This window comes from Notamacropus eugenii, chromosome 1, assembly GCF_028372415.1.
Source record: "Notamacropus eugenii isolate mMacEug1 chromosome 1, mMacEug1.pri_v2, whole genome shotgun sequence".
NCBI lineage: Eukaryota > Metazoa > Chordata > Mammalia > Diprotodontia > Macropodidae > Notamacropus > Notamacropus eugenii.
In genome coordinates, this window is record NC_092872.1 from 427833543 (window position 1) to 427852510 (window position 18968).

The 18968-nt window shown below is 38.8% G+C and overlaps 1 protein-coding gene across 8 annotated transcripts in view; it reads left to right on the forward strand.

The window, feature by feature from the left end:
• RPN2 (ribophorin II) overlaps positions 1-18968 on the forward strand; it is an 83414-nt gene that overhangs the window by 35613 nt on the left and 28833 nt on the right. For 3 of the 8 annotated variants that reach the window (XM_072631518.1, XM_072631516.1, XM_072631515.1), the window contains exons 11-17: positions 1729-1843; positions 4273-4467; positions 5914-6000; positions 7319-7414; positions 9667-9742; positions 10726-10855; positions 16060-16416. In XM_072631518.1, coding sequence (XP_072487619.1) covers positions 1729-1843; positions 4273-4467; positions 5914-6000; positions 7319-7414; positions 9667-9742; positions 10726-10855; positions 16060-16072 — 712 coding nt within the window. In that variant the 3' untranslated portion in view covers positions 16073-16416. Of the gene's footprint in view, positions 1-1728; positions 1844-4272; positions 4468-5913; positions 6001-7318; positions 7415-9666; positions 9743-10725; positions 10856-12759; positions 12808-14323; positions 14564-16059; positions 16417-18968 lie in introns of those variants that run through there. The other 5 variants (XM_072631512.1, XM_072631511.1, XM_072631517.1 and 2 more) reach the window with 3 other exon arrangements.

Sequence of the window (18968 nt, forward strand, 5' to 3'; positions counted from 1 at the left end):
CCCCTCTCCCACCTATTGAGAAGGCAAGTGAGATGATATCAATTATACATGTAAAGTCTTTCAAAACCTTTCCTTATTGGTCATGTTGTGGGAGGGGTCCCCTCAAAATAAAAGGAAAGAAAAATTAAGAAAGTGAAAAAATATGCTTCAGTATGCACTCAGAGTTCGTCAGTTCTCCCTCTGGATGTAGATGATAGCATTCTGCAGGTGATGACATTTTGTGAAACAAAAATCAAAACACATGATTCGACAAAAGATAATCCTTTTGCAATGCCCCATTTCACAGTATGCTTTAAAAAAAAGAAACAGTCTTGTTAAAGTTTTGATGTGTCAGAAATGTCTAGTGGAAAGTGCAGTCAAGGAACCAGAAACAAAGATGTGGATTCTGGTGCCAGTTTGGTAATTTAACATTTATGAAGCAGAGAGGAACGGGGAGATACAATGTAAGTTAGTCCTCTCTTATTGTACCATTTATAGTCTAGAAGTGGGCTGTGATACATATACAAGTAATAATAGTACAAAATAAAACAGAGGGATAAGCAGAATATTATGTAAGGTCCCAGGCAGCCAAAGTTCATTGCAAAATAGGGGTCAGAGGTCAGGAAGAGCTTCATTGAGTAGATCACATTTAATTGGGATATTAAAGAATAGTTAGTAATTCAGGAGGCAATAAGGAGAAAGAAACTGGTATTTCAAGCATAGAGAACAACGAGAGTATTCCAGTTTGAGTGAAGCATAGAATGCCTGAACAAGACTTTAGTAGTCCTGTTTAGCTGTGGTATAGAGAAAAATGTAATATAAGCAAAAGCTGGAAAGTCAAGTTCAAAGGGCCATAGATAGAGCTGGAAGGACCTTAGATGTCATCTAGTGCAATCCTTGCATTTTACAGATGAGGAAACTGAGTCCTATAGAAGTGAAGTGATATGTTCAAAATCTCACAGATGACAAGTGGCAGAGTCAAGACTTTATCACAGGTCCTTTGACTAAATCTAACACTTGACTGTACATGCTTTTGGGTGGTAAACACCCAGCAGAAAAGTTTGGACATTATGCACTAGGTAATAAGGACTCCTTGAAAGATTTTGAGTAGCAGAGTGACATGAACAGATTTATGAGTTGGTATGTCTCCAGTCAAATTAGCAACAATTAAGTGCCTGTTTGAGCTTCTACCTCATTTTAACGTTCACTAATAGCTCACATTTGTATAAAACTTCAAGATTTGCCGAGGACATTTCTCATAATAACCTTGTGAGGTAGGTAGAACAAGTATTATAATCTTTTACAAATGAGGAAACTGAGGTGTTGAGAGGTTCAGTATCTCAAGAAATGTCACACATTTAATAAATTTCAGAGGTAGAATTTGAAACTATATTTCTTGTCTCCCAGACTCTGCACTCATTTCTGCCACTTCCCACTGCCTCTCTGGGCCCCATGAACTAGATCAAGGGGAAGACTTCAGACCCCCCCTCATCAGATAAATCTTTGTATAAAGGCATAAACTAAACTACATAGGATTACAAAAGAAATATGTGGAAATAGTTCTCAAAATATTTTTTAAAAACAAATGCATGAACCCTAAGTTAGAAACCCCTGGACTAGATGACCTCATAATGTCCCCGTTTCAGATTTTTTTTTTGCCAGATGAATTAATGTTAGTATTGTAATTAGTACCCACTTTGGATACTTGTTACAGATTTTCTGAAAACTTGTTGTCTTTCTCTCTTTTAGGGTGGCCTACCCAGCTAAAGGAAAGGGCTCATTCACTGTTGACAGCCACCAGAACTTTGCCTTGTCCTTCCAGCTGGTTGATGTAAACACTGGTGCTGAGCTTACCCCTCACCAGGTCAGAAAAAAGCCACACTGAGCTTCTGGGATGTCACTTTTCAGCACAAATTCTTCAAGAGAACTCTTAGGTTTAAAAATTAGCAATTGGTAGCCCTGATGGACCAAATACAATACAAAAAAACACAAAACTCTTTAGATCCAAAAATTCAGGCTTCCTGATTTCAAGTACTTGCCAAGTGCCCCGAAAATCCACCATAAATTGAACTGTTTGTTCCTCAGTACCACTTTATTAACTTCCGCCACTAGAGCTAGGCATTTTGATTGGGGCATGCTTTACTTGGTAGATGTTAGAGATCACCAATTGATTGAAGCTCTCTCCTTGGTGGAGTAAGAAAAGTTGGTAGGACATTGAAAAAAATGTGCCGGCTGTTGGATGCATTTCAAGTTGTCAAGAGCAAAGGAGATTTAATTGCTGGTGAAGATCTCTGGAGAGGAGTATCCTCTTAGGGAAAATTACAGACAAATACTTTGTATGGTATGATAAAAGAGAAAACATGGGGAGGAAAGCACTTAATCCTTTTATTCAAGGTTAATTTCTTAAATGATTTTTAAAAGTTTACATAAAAACATATAGTTTTTAAATGTCCTTAGGTTGACTTTTACTTAGTTGAATTTCTTGCCGAGCTTTCTTTAAACTGCTTTTCCACTCTTCTTCTTCTCTCTACTTTATAAGCATTCTTGATTTTATAAATTTTTGAATTTCTATTCTAAACTGGTCCTGCCCTTAGCTATCATTTTTCTCCACTTGTTAGGTAATCCACGTGTTTGTGCACCTGGGTGTCTTGGGGGGTCCTTTAGTCACCGTTTTATGGCAGTTGGTTTACACTGGCCAAACTTCCATATAACATTATTGCAAATGTTGTGTCATTTCTCATTATCATTATGATCTATTTGAGTGTCTAAGAATTGAATTGTTTGTATTTTATGCCCTATCTTTTTCTCCTTGTTCATCTTGCTTTTTATTTACTGTATTATGACTTATAATGTCAAAAAAAGAGCAACTGAGAGAACATCAACAACTGCAAACCTTTTTGCCTAATTTCCTACCTATAAAAAATTTCTGTGAGCCATCTCTGCATGAATCAAGATTATCCTCAATAAGGGCATTAGTAGAGAATAAGCAGGCTTTTAGTAATCAATATTCAACAGTGGTCCACATCTTTACCATTTTGCAGTTAACAGAGATGTACAGAAGTTGAGTCTTGATCAACATTTACCTCCAGGAGGTCAAAGAGATAAAGGTTCCATGTACATCAAAGTATTTATATTACTTTTGCAGCAGCAAACAGCTTTAGCAAAGTAGTTGGCTATTAACTGAGAAATGTGGTGCACAAAATGAAATAGAATATGACTGAGTCATAAGAAATGGCAAGAATTCAGAGAAGCATGCTAGTGCTTACATGAATTGGTGCAATAAAATAAGCAGAACTGGGAAAATGATATACATGATGACCATATTAATAATGTAAACAAAAAACCAGAAAATGAAATAAAATGCTGTGTATTTATAACAACTAAGCTTAGCACTGGGAAAAGTTAAGACAATGTACTTAACCTTTTATCATTGCCATTACGGGGAACTATGGATGCAAACTATCACATACGCTGTCAGGCAATGTAGATGATGTATTGGTTGGGTTTTTTCATTTTTTATTTACATTTTATTATTTATATTTTTCCCTTTCCTTTAAAATATTTATAACAAAGGATGGCTTGCTGAGTAAGGAAGGAGAAGGTACATATTTGCAGAAGAATGTGATATAAAAAGTAACAAGATTAAATGTTTTTGAGAGATTCAATTTAATTCAATGCCTTTAGACCTAAGCAATCACATTTGATATTTTGTATGAATCAACATTGGTCATGGTGACCTTATGTAGTTCTGCATTTTAGGGAACAGGATTAGCCTGGATGAATGGTATTTGTTTTCACTTATTTTGATGCTTTTTATTTTTACATCATTATCATTTCCTGACATATCACCTCCTCATCGCAGTCTCCCTTATAACAACAAAAATAGTTTAGTAAAACACTATGACGTTGTGATTGTATCTAATAGTAAAACCACAAAATTTAAGGCTAACAAATATAGAAAATTGGAAATGAACTTATAAGTCCTGCCTCATTTCCCTTTTTCTTCTTACCCTTCAGTGGAGAAGTTTATTATGCAGTGAAGTAACCAAAAGACTAGAAGAAGAAAGGAAAAGTTGTCATAATGAAGAACTTGAATAATTCTATCTCAAATCTCTGTGAGACTGGCACCAGGATGGTCTGTCTACTTGCTGCACTCTGTTAGGCTTCTCTGTGACAGATTACAGGGCTGGCCTTGTGATGGTGGAGACAGCAATTCAGTCTTGTTGACTAGATGTCAGACTCAAGGGCATTTTGGAAAATCTCAATGAAAGATGGCTTTGTTGTTCCCCCCAGACTTTTGTCCGTCTTCACAACCAGAAAACTGGTCAAGAAGTGGTGTTTGTTGCTGAACCAGATAGCAAGAATGTGTACAAGTTTGAACTAGATACATCTGAAAGAAAGAGTGAGTTTGACTCTGCCTCTGGTACTTACACCCTCTACTTGATCATTGGAGATGCTACCCTGGAGAATCCAATCCTCTGGAATGTGGTATGTACCTCAGTTTTTCCAGACCCAGTACTGATGACCCAGCCACAAGGAAATTGCAATGAGACCATTTTTACAGTCAGATCTTCTCACCCTAGGCAGGATCAGATTTGTCTTTTGCTGGGTTATAGGTAAAAAGCAAGACTGTAGGGGAAAGCTTTATCCTATCAGGTGCCACAGATAAGCATGACTTTTAAGTAAATAGTCTAATTAAATTAATTCATTTGCTCAACTGTTGAATGCTAGTTAAGTGTAAAGCACTGTGCTAAGCACCTTGAGGGCTACAAAGATGTGTAAGAGAAATCTCATCCTTAAGGAACTTGCTGTATGGGGTTGGGGTTAGGGAAAAGGAATAACATGAATGACCATCTATATTATGTAAGGTAAAAGTGTTACATGAATGGTGCAAAATACTCAAGGAATTCAGAGGAGGAAGGGATCATTTTGTTTTAGCTGGGAGTTATCAGGGAAAATTTCATGGAATAGGAAAATATTAATAAAAGCTTACCATATGCCATGCCCTGGGCTAAGTGCTGAAGGTACAAATACAGAATCAAGACTGTCCTTGTATTGGGGACCTCTCATTCTAATGAGAGGTGATTGGCACCTGTAGGAAAGATCAGCTGACAGGCTGATGGAAATGTCAGGTGGGCTTTAGTTTCTCAATAGATAAGATGGCTGGGCCCCATAGGAGCTGCTCTTGCTGAGCCCTCCAGATGCCCTTTGACATGTGAGCAATTGGACGCTGAAGTATGGACAGAGAAATGGCTGTTAAGCTGGATTTTGAGCACAGAAAGTCTTTGGAAAGCAGGAGAGGAAGGAAAAATATGAGCAAAGGTGGGAAAGTACAGGACCCATTTGGAACAAGATTAGATTGGGGAGTAGAGAGAGGAACTAGAAAGGTAGATTGGGGTCAGATTCTGGGAGGCCTTGGATGGTAATTTGTCCCTTATGACAGCTAGACAGTGAGGCCAATGTATGTTCACATTCCATCTAGGCCTTTTATCTGTATCTTTTCCATTACAGTTACTCCTTGAGGCAGAAATTCCAAAACACTAAGTTAAAAAAATTTTTTTCAATTAACAGGCATTTATTTTCTGGCCCTCCTACATTCTCCCCACCTGAGGGAGGGGAGAAAAGAATAAAAACCTTTAAAACCAGTGTGCATTGTTAAGCAAAACTAATTCCCACATTGAATATGTCCAAAAGTACATGTCTCAGTCTGAATCCATTACCTCTCAGTCAGGAGATGGGTAGTGGGCAAAGCACTATTTTGAAAATGATTTTGCTCTTAAAAAGATTACCTTGATTTGTGGGCTAATTCCCTCATTACTTTTTTTTTTTTTTTTGGCTATAGCACAGAAGAAAACTAATAGTTAATTCTCTGAAAAATTTGACCTCTCTTTTCCATCTCTTTGTCTGTTGTAATTCCATGCATTTCTTTTGTAGGCTGATGTGGTAATTAAATTCCCTGAAGAAGATGCTCCCTCTACTATCCTGTCCAAGAACCTTTTCACTCCTAAACAGGAAATTCAGGTATGTGTTGAAAGGGAAAAGGCTTGGACTTGTCAAGCAAGCTTTGGAGAAACCAGTGGAATTGAAGGACAGAAAGGCAGTGAATCACAGAGATTGCTCTGACCTTGCAATTAATTCAGTGGTGCTGTCACAGGGATCCCATCCCTATCCCTGAGAATATCATGTGGTACCCATTGTGGATCTGCTTAGAATGGTCTCCTTTTACATCCTTATAGTGAATGTTAGAATGGCTTTCAAAAGGAGACAAGCATGTATTAGTGGCATAAATGAAGGGTTGGGTGTCAGCAGCCCTGAGTTCTAGCCTTGATTCTTACTGTCTTAGTTGTGTGACTTTAAGCAAGTCAGGTAACAGTTTTGACCTCAGTTTTCCCTTCTGTCAAACAGGAGTGAATAACACCATCCTTGTTTGCTTTACAATATCACATGAGACATTGGATATCAAAGTACTTTGAAAAGTTAAAAGCACTTAATGTCACACTGATGATGAGGTGTAGGAGAGAAAGTCCATGAACAGTGGTAGTGGCATAGAATGTAGCAGAAGAGAGATTTGGTGAGGAAATACAGCAGTAGGAGCCTTGGTTGGGCTGCTTTGGGAGGGAGCTAGATTGCCTGGCAAGGTAGAAATGTAGCAGCAATTAGGGTATTTTTCTCAGATGTATGTAAAGAGGAAGAAAAATGTTTGAACCTGTAAGAAAAACAAGTCAAAAGAGAAATAAAGAACTTCTGATTCCTATACAGGCATAACAAAAAAATCAACTGTGACTCGAAACTTCAATCATATTAATAGTACCATTTAGGATTAGTTCAGTTCAGCAGAAGGCAAAGGAAATAGAGACTCGGCAGAAATTTGGCCACAGCAGGGTCCAGCACATCTTGAAATTCAAGGAGCTCTCAGGTCATGTATTTGTCTACCTGCTTTGCAAACTTTATGGCTGTTCTCTTGATTGATTGCTTCCACTGACAGAATCACTCTGAGATGGGATTTACTGAATTGTGGTCTGGGGACCATTTAGTTCCTTAAGGAGGAAGGTCATCCTATGGTTAGAAATTAAGGCTGAGTGAAGTCAGGGCCCAGTTGTTTTGTAGCTTGACACCTGAGGCACTTGACTATCATTACCATCTTTAGCACCATCTATAGGGACGTTGGAAGAACCTGTAAGTCATCCATTTTATAAAAGAATAAACTGAGTCCTAAAAAAAGGAAGTGATTTCCTCAGTTTGACACATAATAAAAGAGCCAGGATTTATTATGTATGGTAGCTACCTCTTCAGGGAAGGGCATGTACTAAAGTGTTTTTGCTGTGTCTTCTGTTTTCAGCACTTATTCAGAGAGCCGGAGAAGAGACCACCTACTGTAGTGTCTAATACATTTACTGCCTTGATCCTTTCCCCCTTACTTTTGCTTTTCATTTTGGTGAGTAGACAAAATTAACATAACAGTTTTTGTTTAGACGATGAGTCAAAAGCAGCAACTCTGCCAAAGTATACTTGGTGTTCCTCTGTGATGTAGTTTAAAGGCAGCAGCAATGATTTGCAAACTATAAACAATCCAGATTCAGTAAGAAATGGTGTCCTGTAATGTGAGATCTGTAATAAACATTTACCATGCAGGGTACCAGGCATGCAGAGGTGAAAATAGGATGCAATCTCTACCCTCAAAGGAGCTTGTAATTTAGTAGGGTAGATATGACATACGCAACTAATTGTGACACAGATTAGGATGGGACAAGTGCAAAGAAGGAGTTATGGAGTGCTTTGAAGGAGAAATCATTTTTCAGTGAGGATGATTAGAAAACAAAATATCTATTTTAAACAGCAAGCATTGTGTTTCATGGGAGGTGTGGTACCTGAGCTGGGCCCTGAAGAATGAAAAGGATGTCTGAATGTAGAAACATAGAGTTTCTGCATGTAGACCATGTTATGTTATGCATGGAAGGGGTTGGTAAGAAATAAAGGTGGGATGATAGATTAGAGTGAGATTGTCAGAGTCAGAAATTGAGATTTTATTAAATATAGTAGGTACTAGGAAAGTTAGAGGTTTCTGAGTAAAGGAATGATAAAATTGACATATGGCTTACTCTGGTCACAGTGTGGAGAGTTAAACTAGAGGATAGTGAGACTGAAGGCTAGACCAGATAGATTAATTAGGAAGTTGGTATGATAATTTAAGCAAGAGGTAATGAGGGTGTTAGTGAAAGTGTTGGTAGTAAGAAGGTAGAGAACGAATACAAGAGATGTTGCAGTGGTAAAGTCAGCAGGACTAAAGAGTTTTTACGATGTTAAAGGCAAGAGAGACAAGCTAAAGATGACTGAAATTTTTAATCTGAGTGATTCCATTAATAGAAGCAGTGGAATAGGAAGAGGGGCAGTTTTTATGGGAAAGATTATTTTGTTTGGACATGTTGAATAAGGTACTTGTGAGATATTCAAGTGGACCCATCCAGTATCCAACTGGAAATGGAAGGCAAGGTAGACATCTGGAAATCATTGCTTAGGGCTGCTAATTGAAGCAATGTAAATTGAACAAAATCACTAAAGGAATGAATGTTGAGAGAAGGAGAAGAGGGGGAAGCATAGATAGAGCTTTGGAAAGGCGAGACATAGAAATAGTTTGAGAGAACCAGAAGGCTGTGATGTTTGGAAATCAAGCCAGGGTCTAACGTGAAATCGAGGAAAATGAGAAATGAAGAAAGGCCATTGAATTTAGTGATAAAGGTCAGGAGTGAATGGGTGGTAAGAGGGAATGATGAAGGGATAAGATAGTTATGACTTTAGGGGTTAACAAAGTTGAACCAAGGTTTGGGTTGGGTTTTAATATAGCACAGGGTTTCATAAACTTTTTCCACTTGAGACCCCCCTCAGCACTTCTTAAACTGTGGATCTTGAAGTCACAACCCACAGTTTAAGAATCACTGGATAGGCGATGATTGAACAAATGTTCAGCTGTAGAAGATTGGCTATCCAAATTAGAAAGTACTGTGTAGTTATTAAAAATAGCTAGAGGACTATATTGATAGGTTGAATGGTACATATATATAAAGGAAGTGAAAACAAAACTCAAAGTAATATGTAGAAATTGATTGCACCTGTAAAAATACATCTGAATACTGACAAGGATTAGAAGAGAATTTGAAAAGTAGTAAGTAATGTTCCTTACATTCTTTCTTCTACAAAGTTACACAGTCTAGGTAGTTAAATAAAATCTAAATGATGTGCTTTACATTTCCACAAACTTGAACCAGAGTAAGAAAAGCTTACTAATGGTCCTCATTGTCTTGTACATCCTGGGGAACAAAAAGCACAATTTTGGCTTTATAACAGATCGTACAACTACTAAGTTTGCTTTTACTCAATATTTGAACATTTTTAGGACTGGAATCAGTTTGTGTGGTGTGACTGTTTAGTCTTTTCAGTTTTGTGATTTTGTAACTTTTTATTCAAGTCTATCTGAAAGTTGGAATGCCTTGCCGGTAAATGTAGTCAACCAGTGACATGCCTATGATAGGGTATCTTAGGACTATTTTTGGTCACTGGAAGAAACCCATTCTTTCCAGATTGAACCCGAGTTTTGAAGTCCATTGGGTTGTTGAGTGGATTAGTAATGACACTGACCATGTGTTACTTATATTTTAATGTCTTTTTAATGTGTGTTCTCCCATCTTGCAGTGGATTCGGCTTGGGGCCAACATTTCCAACTTCACCTTTGCTCCCAGCACGATTATCTTTCACCTGGGGCACGCTGGTAAGTGCACTAAACAGCTAATTCTGCTTCACCTTTCTAACATTCAGACTACACAGACAAGTGAACTCACAACCTATTAACTATAATGACTTAATAGGATAACATTTCTTTCTTCCTCCTGGCTTTTTAGAATAGTTAATATGGTGATAAACCTGTTTGGTCCATCAGCTTATAGCAAGCTTCTCCAGGCAGCCCATTTACTTTCATTTAATAGCCCTGTTCATTTCAAGAGATTACTTTATTATATCTTTACACTGAACCACCTTCCTAGATGAAGAGTGTTGATGGAGTTCCCCAGGGCTCTCCACACTGTACTGATAATTCACATTTACCAGAGGTAGTGTCTGCCCACTTATTCAGAAGAACCCCATTTCAGAGCCAAATGAGCTGATTCTACAGTGAGAATTTAGCATCCAAACCATGTATAAAAACGTCATTTTATCATAAAGGAATTTAAAAGCCAATTTTATGACTTTTGTCTACACCTCTCATAGAATCTCATTCATACTTCCATCTTAGAGCCCTTTGTCATCCTTCTTCCTTCTGGCCAAGAGTGACTAGATTGAGATTGCTGGGCCCACTGTAATTAAAACATAGACAACTTTATTCTTGCTAGGTCAAGCTATAACGAACCTGAAGCTAATAACCCCTCATTTCCATAAAATGCTCTTAATTCTCAAAACACTTTCACATGCATTTTCTCATTTTATTCTCACAAGTCTTCTGGGAATTAGATAAGACTAGGATAATTATCTTCATATTTCATTGGAAAGAACTGAGATATAGATAGGCTAAGTGAGATGTCTAAGGTCACACTGCTAAGTGGTGGATCCTAGGTCTCTGACACTAAGCTATCTTTTATTCTTTCCATGGTTTTTTTTTTCAGTTGTAGTATAGTCAAGGGTGCTGATTTTAAAGTCATCACTACCATTAACAAGTTCTTAATTTCCTTTGGTGCCTGATATTCATTTTCCTTCTCTTAGCTATGCTTGGCCTCATGTATGTCTATTGGACTCAACTCAACATGTTCCAGACCCTGAAGTACTTGGCCATCTTGGGGACCATCACATTCCTGGCAGGCAACAGAATGCTGGCCTACAAAGCAGTAAAGAGGTAAAGTGGGGTGGGGTGGGCATTCTGAAGGAGGAAAAGAACCACAATGGGGATTGGTATCTCTTTATAAAATAATCTTGTTTTACGTTCTTAGTTACATTGGCTTTTTAATGCCAACTTCACTGGGGCTTTCCACCTGGATCTGTATAATGACTTTTAACATTTCAAGCAGACAGTAGTTTGCCTGTTTCCTGTGGGCAAAAGGGAAGCTAGTCAGTCAGCTGTTATCAGGTTGAATCACTGTTGGTATCAGTGCAGGTTGGGGGTGTGGAGCATGAAGAAGACAGCAAACAAAAAAGATGAAATACTCAGTTGTGAAGAAAATGACTTGAGATAATTTGCTTTTCGGATTTGTATAATAGAATTAGCTTTGATCTTGTGGCTTGATGGGTAAGGACTGTACATTCTAAAATGATATGTATCTTTACATACATAAAGGAGTACTTGTCTCTTGGATCCAACCTAGATGTAGAGGTTATAATCACTTTATGTCAGAAAGGGGCTATTTACTGATCAGCACTAAGTATATTGAAGCCTTAGCAATTTAAGTCTCTAGTGATTAGAATGAGGATGGGGAATAATTACTTTATGATGATTAAAAGGGTTTAGAACATCTGGCTTGAGATTTGCTTTAATTCACCACATATAAACATTCTCTTCCCTTCCTCTGCTGAAACTGAGAGGTTCCTTTTATGCATAATGTCAGTTACCCTGCCCTCTTAGCTCAGTAGAATTGCCACCTTTCGTACTACTGAATTGCAATAGGTCATGTCCCCACCTTAAGTCCCCTTTAGTTCAGGGAAACCTTGTAAGATTCTCCTGCAGAACATGAGACAGTTTACTTTCTCATCAAGTCCCTTTCCCAGAAGCAGCCAGCTGTCCTTCAGCCCCAGGAAGCTCATATGTCCTATAAAGAGTCCCCATAGTACTGACTCGAGGTCTTTCCTCTTACCATGGGGGTGCCACCTCTTTGCTATGAAAAAAACAAGGCAATTCCAAACTCAAATCCACCTACTCCTTTAATTGCCCATCCTTGTAGTGATTCCAGATAGATGGCAACTTGGATTTCCAAACTGAACTAAAGGAAGACATAACTACAAAGAAATCTTTCTATATGGTTTGTCTCTGTTAGAATTTGGATTATTTTAGCCAACTGAAGGCTGTGTCAGATAAAAATAAAAATCATATTTTGTGGGTGCAGTATAGTGCTCTCCCTTTTCCCATTCAGTATATGTACATATATGCTAGTCTGAGGGTGGTTGATACTTAGATTTGTAGTGTCTTGTCTAATTTGGCCATCAGTTTAGCAATTTACCCTCACAGAAGGACATAGAAAAGAAAGTTTTGCCATTACAAAGTTTTATTGTAAGTCTTCCAACTGTCTTACTGTGGAGCACTGGGCAAAGAAGTAGATTTGGACTCCTTGTGATAATCTGAGCTCCGCCAGGGCTTCCCTTAGATCAAACACTCGCAGCAAGTTCATTTTCTTTCACCTTCCCAGCTCCTTCAGATACCTTCACTTACCTTTGCATTGCCTTTTGATGGGAGCTGAGCTCTCCAAGCAATTTTTGAAACAGCCTAGCATTCTCTTGTGACTTACTGTGTAGAATCCCAGAGATAGCAGAAATACTTCATTATGTGAAAATATCACTCTTTTGAAGGTGCCCTGGCAAACCAAGCAGGAATATGAGGGAAGTGTTTGACTCAGGGTTTGCACTTCTTGACCTTGCTATATGATACTGGGACAGGGCTGCCATACTGACTTGGGAGAGACAATTAGATTCTAACTGGAAAAAAAGTGATACTAATGAAAGTCCTGGTGGTGTGTGTGCCTTTTCTTTCTTCTGCTTAATTTTCCTCCTCACTATTCTTTCTTGATTCTCAAACCCTCTTTCCTTTGGCAGGATCGCTGCAGAACAGAGCAGTAGATTGGCAAAATATAGGACACTACGGTAAACCCAAAGGGGGGGTCTTACTAATGACCAGCTCTTCCCAGAAGTAAGGGCCCTTTCTGAATTTACCTGCCTCACGCATGTTGGTTGTTCCATCTAATTCTCACCTCCCTCACTTCCTGGGCCCAACCAGTATTATTTGAAACTTATTTCCAACTTGCTGGACAAATCTGGGACTCTGGAACATGACAACCCCCCCGACCCCTGCCCCAAATAAACCTGTTCTTTGGAGGTCACCACATGGTGACCAAAATGGCCCAGATGTCTCATGTCTTATATGAAGGATGCTATGGCTCTCCTACCCTTCATTTTTATGAGGTGTTCTGTGTCTGTAAAGGGGTTCCTTGCTGATCACAGTGTAGTGGAATTGAGCTCAGTGTAAGTGGGATGCAACTTTGACCACCTCCAGGGTGACCCCACTCAGTACCAAAAAGAACTCTTTGGAACCCCAAGGACCATGTTAGAAAGAGAAGCCAGAGTATTTGAAGTGAATCTTTTCTGTGATAGCTATTTGTGAAAAAGAGCAGTCAGTGCCGATGAGGGCCAGATTTAGTTAGTGGGACCTGCTGTCCAGGCAGTGTCTTTCATCTTTGTCATAAATTGTTAGCCACTTTGCAAACTTAGACCATGAGTCTCATTGAACTATGTGATAAGATGAAGTAGACACCAGAGTAAGGACTGATGACCACAAAAGCAAGGTGACTAGATAGCAAAGCTGGAATCAGAAAATAGGTTCCTAGAGTTCAGAAAGTGACTAGGAGTGGCCTGGTCTGCCACCTGTGACACCAGAATAGCCAGTTAAAACCCTTTCTTCATTCCTAGGTTATTGTTAATGAGACCTCTTTCCAGGAATTGGGAGTGATTGTTTGACACTATGTTGATCAGTTCCTTTAGGCTTGTAACTAGAAGGAAAGGTATAATGATGATTCAATTGTCGAGGTGTCCCTATGGTTATTGCTTATATTGAAAGCTGTTATCCCAGCCAGACTGAAGCAGCAAGGTTTTTGGTCACTCTCCAAAAGAGGAGAAATCAACATAGAATTTGACCTCATGCTATTTTATGAGCCTAACCCACTTTTCTTCAGCCCTCAGTGCAGAAAGACAGAACTCTTGGTTTTGTCATAAAGTCTACTTCCTGTCTGAGGCCTACTTGGGAAAGTATTGGTATTGGAGTTCTTGTTCTTTCTCCTACATACTGATTATTATATTTAATTATAAAATGAGGCATCGGTTTGATTCTCACATATTACTTATGTTTAAGTACAAATAGCTTTAGGGAAAGAGAAGTTAACTCCATCATTTAGAGTTGGGGAATTTTTTGAGGTTGGGATTTTAAGAAAAAAGCCCTTGGTCTTTATGTTTGTGTCCTTTTGAGTCTGAATTGGCAGAATATTTACTGTCTTTACTTACACTCAAAGGACAAAGGGCTACAAAATCACTTTGGGAGGGTTATAGTCCTTTGTATGTAGTAGGCATTCAATAAATGTTTGTTGGTTAATTAATTGATTGGAGTTAGGGTCGAGAACATCAAAGCAAATCGTCAAACCAAGGGAACATTGAGGAATTGGGGTCAGGTAACCAGCCCAGGGTCGGAGATCCGGAGAGCAGGATCTGGAGTGAAGCAGAGGCAGCAAACAGGAAGCGAGGACAGGAACACAGGAGATCAGGATCAGGTCGTCAAGGCAACATCAGGAACACTGCAGAACGGAGTCGGGTTGCTAAGCCAAGGTTAGGAACAGGGACCGTAGTCAGGATGGGTAGGGGAAGCATAGAGATAGAATTTTAACAGTTTGGGGAAAAAAAATGCAGATCATCACCAAAATAGAGAGTACCTAGAGGCCCTCAATACCTGGGTGAACCTAGTGATACCTTCTCCACTTCACCCTGGCTTGAAAAACTAATCTTTGTATTCTCAGCCTACCTGCTTTCCCCTAGGGCTTTGACATGCACTGAGAGGTAATTAGAGGAAGAAACTTCCTAGAACTCAAGGATATTACCTTTTTGTCCCCTTGTGCTACTCCCTTTCCTCCTCCACTCTCCACTTCTTCCTTTCTCTGTCCCATCCCTGCCCCCTCCCCCTGCTCCATTTCTCATTTATTCAGTGGAAATCAACCTACCACCCTTGATTGATGGGCAAATATTTGAGTTTGAAGCATCAGCAGACAGTTTGTAGGCAGAATTTCTTAGCTAAGAAATCATTTTGTTCACACCTATACTTCTCATTAATCTCCCTCTTCATTGCTTATCCTGTCCTCTCCCAACTTTCCCATAAACTGGGTAGAAACATTGAGCTTAAAAAAAAATGCTTGGTTGAATCAGGGTGCTTTCATTGCATGCTTATGCTGCTGTCTGCATGTCAATTTCCATGTGAACACATTCCATCTCTTCTGGTACTTGTCTTAGGAACGAAGGATGGATTAGAAGCCAAATGCAAAATGGAGAGTCCTCTGGATATGTTGGATTTGGCTGCCCCTTTGGTTGCTTGCGGTTTCGTAAGGAAAGACTGCTAATGTTCATGCCTACCCTTGGAGTTTTTTTCTTCATTAGATTCCTAACCCCCTCTGTAATTGAATCTTCACAATGTTGAATTCTCAGTGCTCTGTAGAACTAGAGAATGGAGGCGGGCATTCTGAGCTTTCCTTTCTCACTGACAGAGCTGGACTGATTTAGTCACTTGAATTTATATACTCCACCGGTAATGTGGCAGTAGCCAGGGCTGGAATTTGTTGCCTGTTGTGCTTTCCTGTTACTCTTGCAAACTGGGGAAAGGGCCACAGGGAAGGAAGGATTGTGATTACACAGTAAAATGTTAGTGTTTTCCTTATGAGCTAGCTTACCTTCCTCAAAGCCACGCTTTCTTTGACTTCGAAGCGTAGCTGGTCCAGTGGCAACTTGCAGGGGGTTTTGAAGCCCTTAATCCTTCCATACATAAGACATTGTTTGGCAAGTTGGAGTCAACAAGATCCAAGCCAAATGTTCTTTAACCTTTTCATCTATTCTCTTGCTTTTCCTCTGGTTGAGATTCACCCTGTATTTGGGAGCTTTTTTGGATGTAGTATCACTGGCAACATCTTGTCTCTCCATATTTCCACATCCCATTCTCCATATTTGTTCATCTTCTGTATTTATGACCTTAAGAACCAGGATCTTTCAGTGTCAAAGATGCTTGATCACCTGGTTGTCATTAGGTAGAAACTGCGACAGCAAATTACAGCCTGAGATAATTTTGTATTTCTCTCCCTCTTCTTTCAGAACAACACAGTAATACCAGAAGGAAGAAGTAAAGTCTAAAAATTTAAAAGAATGTTCCATGGAATAGAAGCCAAGGAACAATTTACATCCTGGAGAGTGGAACATGGAACCAATTTTTGTTTAAAACAAACAAACAAAAAAGTCCAGGATCTTATGGTTGTACTTTTGCTTGTCTTTTGTTTTTTCACTCTCCTGTTGAGCAACTCTCTGTGAGCCCGGATGTTCAGTTCCTTTGGAACTGTGGCCATCAGCCATCAAGAGGTTGTGATGGATTTCTTAAGAATGCCCAGATGTTGAGTTTTGGAATGTTTGGAGTCTAATTATTGTGATTTGTAATAAAGAGTCTGATAAGAGGAACTGAGACCTTTGAGAGTTTTGTTCAGATATTTCTGGGATGGTGGATTTCTAGTGTGCATTATCACATAGGTATGTGGTTCAGTTTGCTTGGCAGAAAAGCGAAGCAAGTTGACTGGAGCATTACTTTGGCAATTTTGGTCTTGTCTCATATCAACCCTTGCTTCTTCTCTTCGCATAATAGAACTGAGTTTCCTTTGTTTTTACCCAACGTGATTTTCCTTCCTAAATGAACACCAGCTGTATCTTGGGGTCTAGTATCTAACTTTCTATAGCATCTAGGATTTCTGCTTTAACAAATAAGAGTGTATAGTTGTGGGTGAGTGGGGCAGATACTGTCCAGGGTCCTGAAACAGGAGAGGTCATGTGAATTCTGTAATCAAGCTCACTTCTGTTCCAATCAATAGAGGTGAGATCATAGGCTCATAGATTTAGGACTATTCCAACCTCCTCACTTTACAGATGAAGGGACAAAGAGCTGGAGTAGATGTGATATCACACAGATGGTGAATAGCAAAGTTAGAGTCTGAGTTCATATTCTCTGATTCTAAATCTCAGGCTCTTTGTATTACACCACAGAAAACCACTTTGCAATTGCATTCATCTTCCCAAGAACAACTATCTTGAAGCTTTGAGCAGGGTTGGCCTTATCTATCTAAGCCGAGTAGTATGATGTGACTTCAGATTTGTTGGAAAAGCCTCCTTTGCCAAAAACCCTTTCATAAGACCTAAATTTCTTCATTGTTACCTTTCCTGAAATTCCACGATTTTAAAAATTCATAGTTCACCAATCATTCTGAATGGCAATTTGGAATTATGCTTTAAAAAATGACTAAAGTATTACCACCCAGAGATACCACTGCTAGGCAGTCAAAGACAGATAAGGAACCCACTTATCCCAAAATACTGATTGATTTTGGTTCTTTGTGGTAGCAAAGAACTGGAAGTAAAGGAAATGCCCGTTGGTTGGGGAATGACTAAACAAAACACAGCAAATGAATATAAGAGAAAGAAACAATTTGAAACATTTAGAGAAGTAAAGGCAGCCACTAGAGTGCGATGGATAGGGGACTTAAGACCTTAAAACATATGCCTCAGACATATGGTAGCTCTGTGATCCTGGGTAAGTCACTTCACCTCAGGTGCCTTCTCTGTAAAGTGATGGGGTTGAACTTGATAGACTTGAAGGTGCCCTCCAGTCTAAAATCTATGATGCTATGACTTATATGAACTGATAAAAAGGACCAAGTAAACACAACCAGGAAAATTATATACAGTCACTGTAACAACGTAAACAATAAAAAAATAGAAACTGAACACTAATAATGTCCCTGAGAAAAGTAAAGAAAAATATACCACCCTCCTGTCTTTGCAAAAGTGGGGGCTTATGGATGTGTAATATTGCATATCCTGTCAGACATAGTTCATGTGTTGACTTGTTTAGCTGAACTACCTTTTTTAATCTTTGTTTTAAAGGATGACTTGTCAAGTAGGAGGAAGGGATATGCTTAGAAAGAAAAGTGGTATAAAAGTGGTTTTTTAAGAAAATGAAAAAAAGAATCCCTCTCCCCCAAATAAATTTGTGTGAATTAATGGGTCATTTTTTTTACAAAGCAAATAATTACTTTGGATTAATTGGGCTATTAAGTCATTCATACTTCAGGGTAAGTTTTTTTAATTATCAAATGTATTTTTTCCTAACATTACTGAGAGCAATTACATTAAGAACAGAAATTTTGAACTTGGGGGTAAAGGAGAAGCATTCTGAAACTTGAGACACTGGGGAAAAGCAGGCCTGCGTAGGATAGTGGAGTGTTCGGGTTAAGACAGCATGGGCGTCCCCTGGTAGGCAGACAAATGGGACACTTGCGGGCAACTTTAAGATCTCTTTTCTTGGATCTTAAGTTTCTCTTTCCAGAAAAAGTGTTGACCTTCTTTTATTACTGTGTATTGTGCCAAATCACTTTATTCCTTTGCTTTTTCCCTTTTAATTATCTTCAGCTGATAATGAAGCATTCTTCCGCTTCTCAGTAGAGAGGCTATGGACTAGAGGTGCAGAATTTATAAGGAGACCAATGTACTGATTTATTTTCCTTAACTATGGTTATTTGCTAACAGGGAAAGCTTTTTTGGGAGGAAGGCAGTTGGTGGATAACAAGAGCAATATAAAAAGTATGAATAGAACAGAAAGGAAACAACACCAGTGAAACAGCGTAATCTACATAAAAGAGCAGAAGGAAGTTCAGGCAAGCTGTGCAGTTTTGTTATCACTATGTTAAATTGAATATACTCTAAGAAAAAGAAAACTGTACCAACATAAATTCATGGTTTCATATACAGCCCTCTTGTATTTGTATATTGAAATATGCATGGTTTTGGATGATTAAATAAAAAAAAATTTGTTTTTAATCCTGAAAATGCCTGAACCCTGCTCTCTCTTCCTCTTTGTTCCATCTGCCTTGCCACTGCCTCTTTAAGGTCCTCTAAGCTTTACATCTGTCCTGGTTTCCATATACTGGATGCTGTCATCTGATTTACTGATATAATCTAAGGAT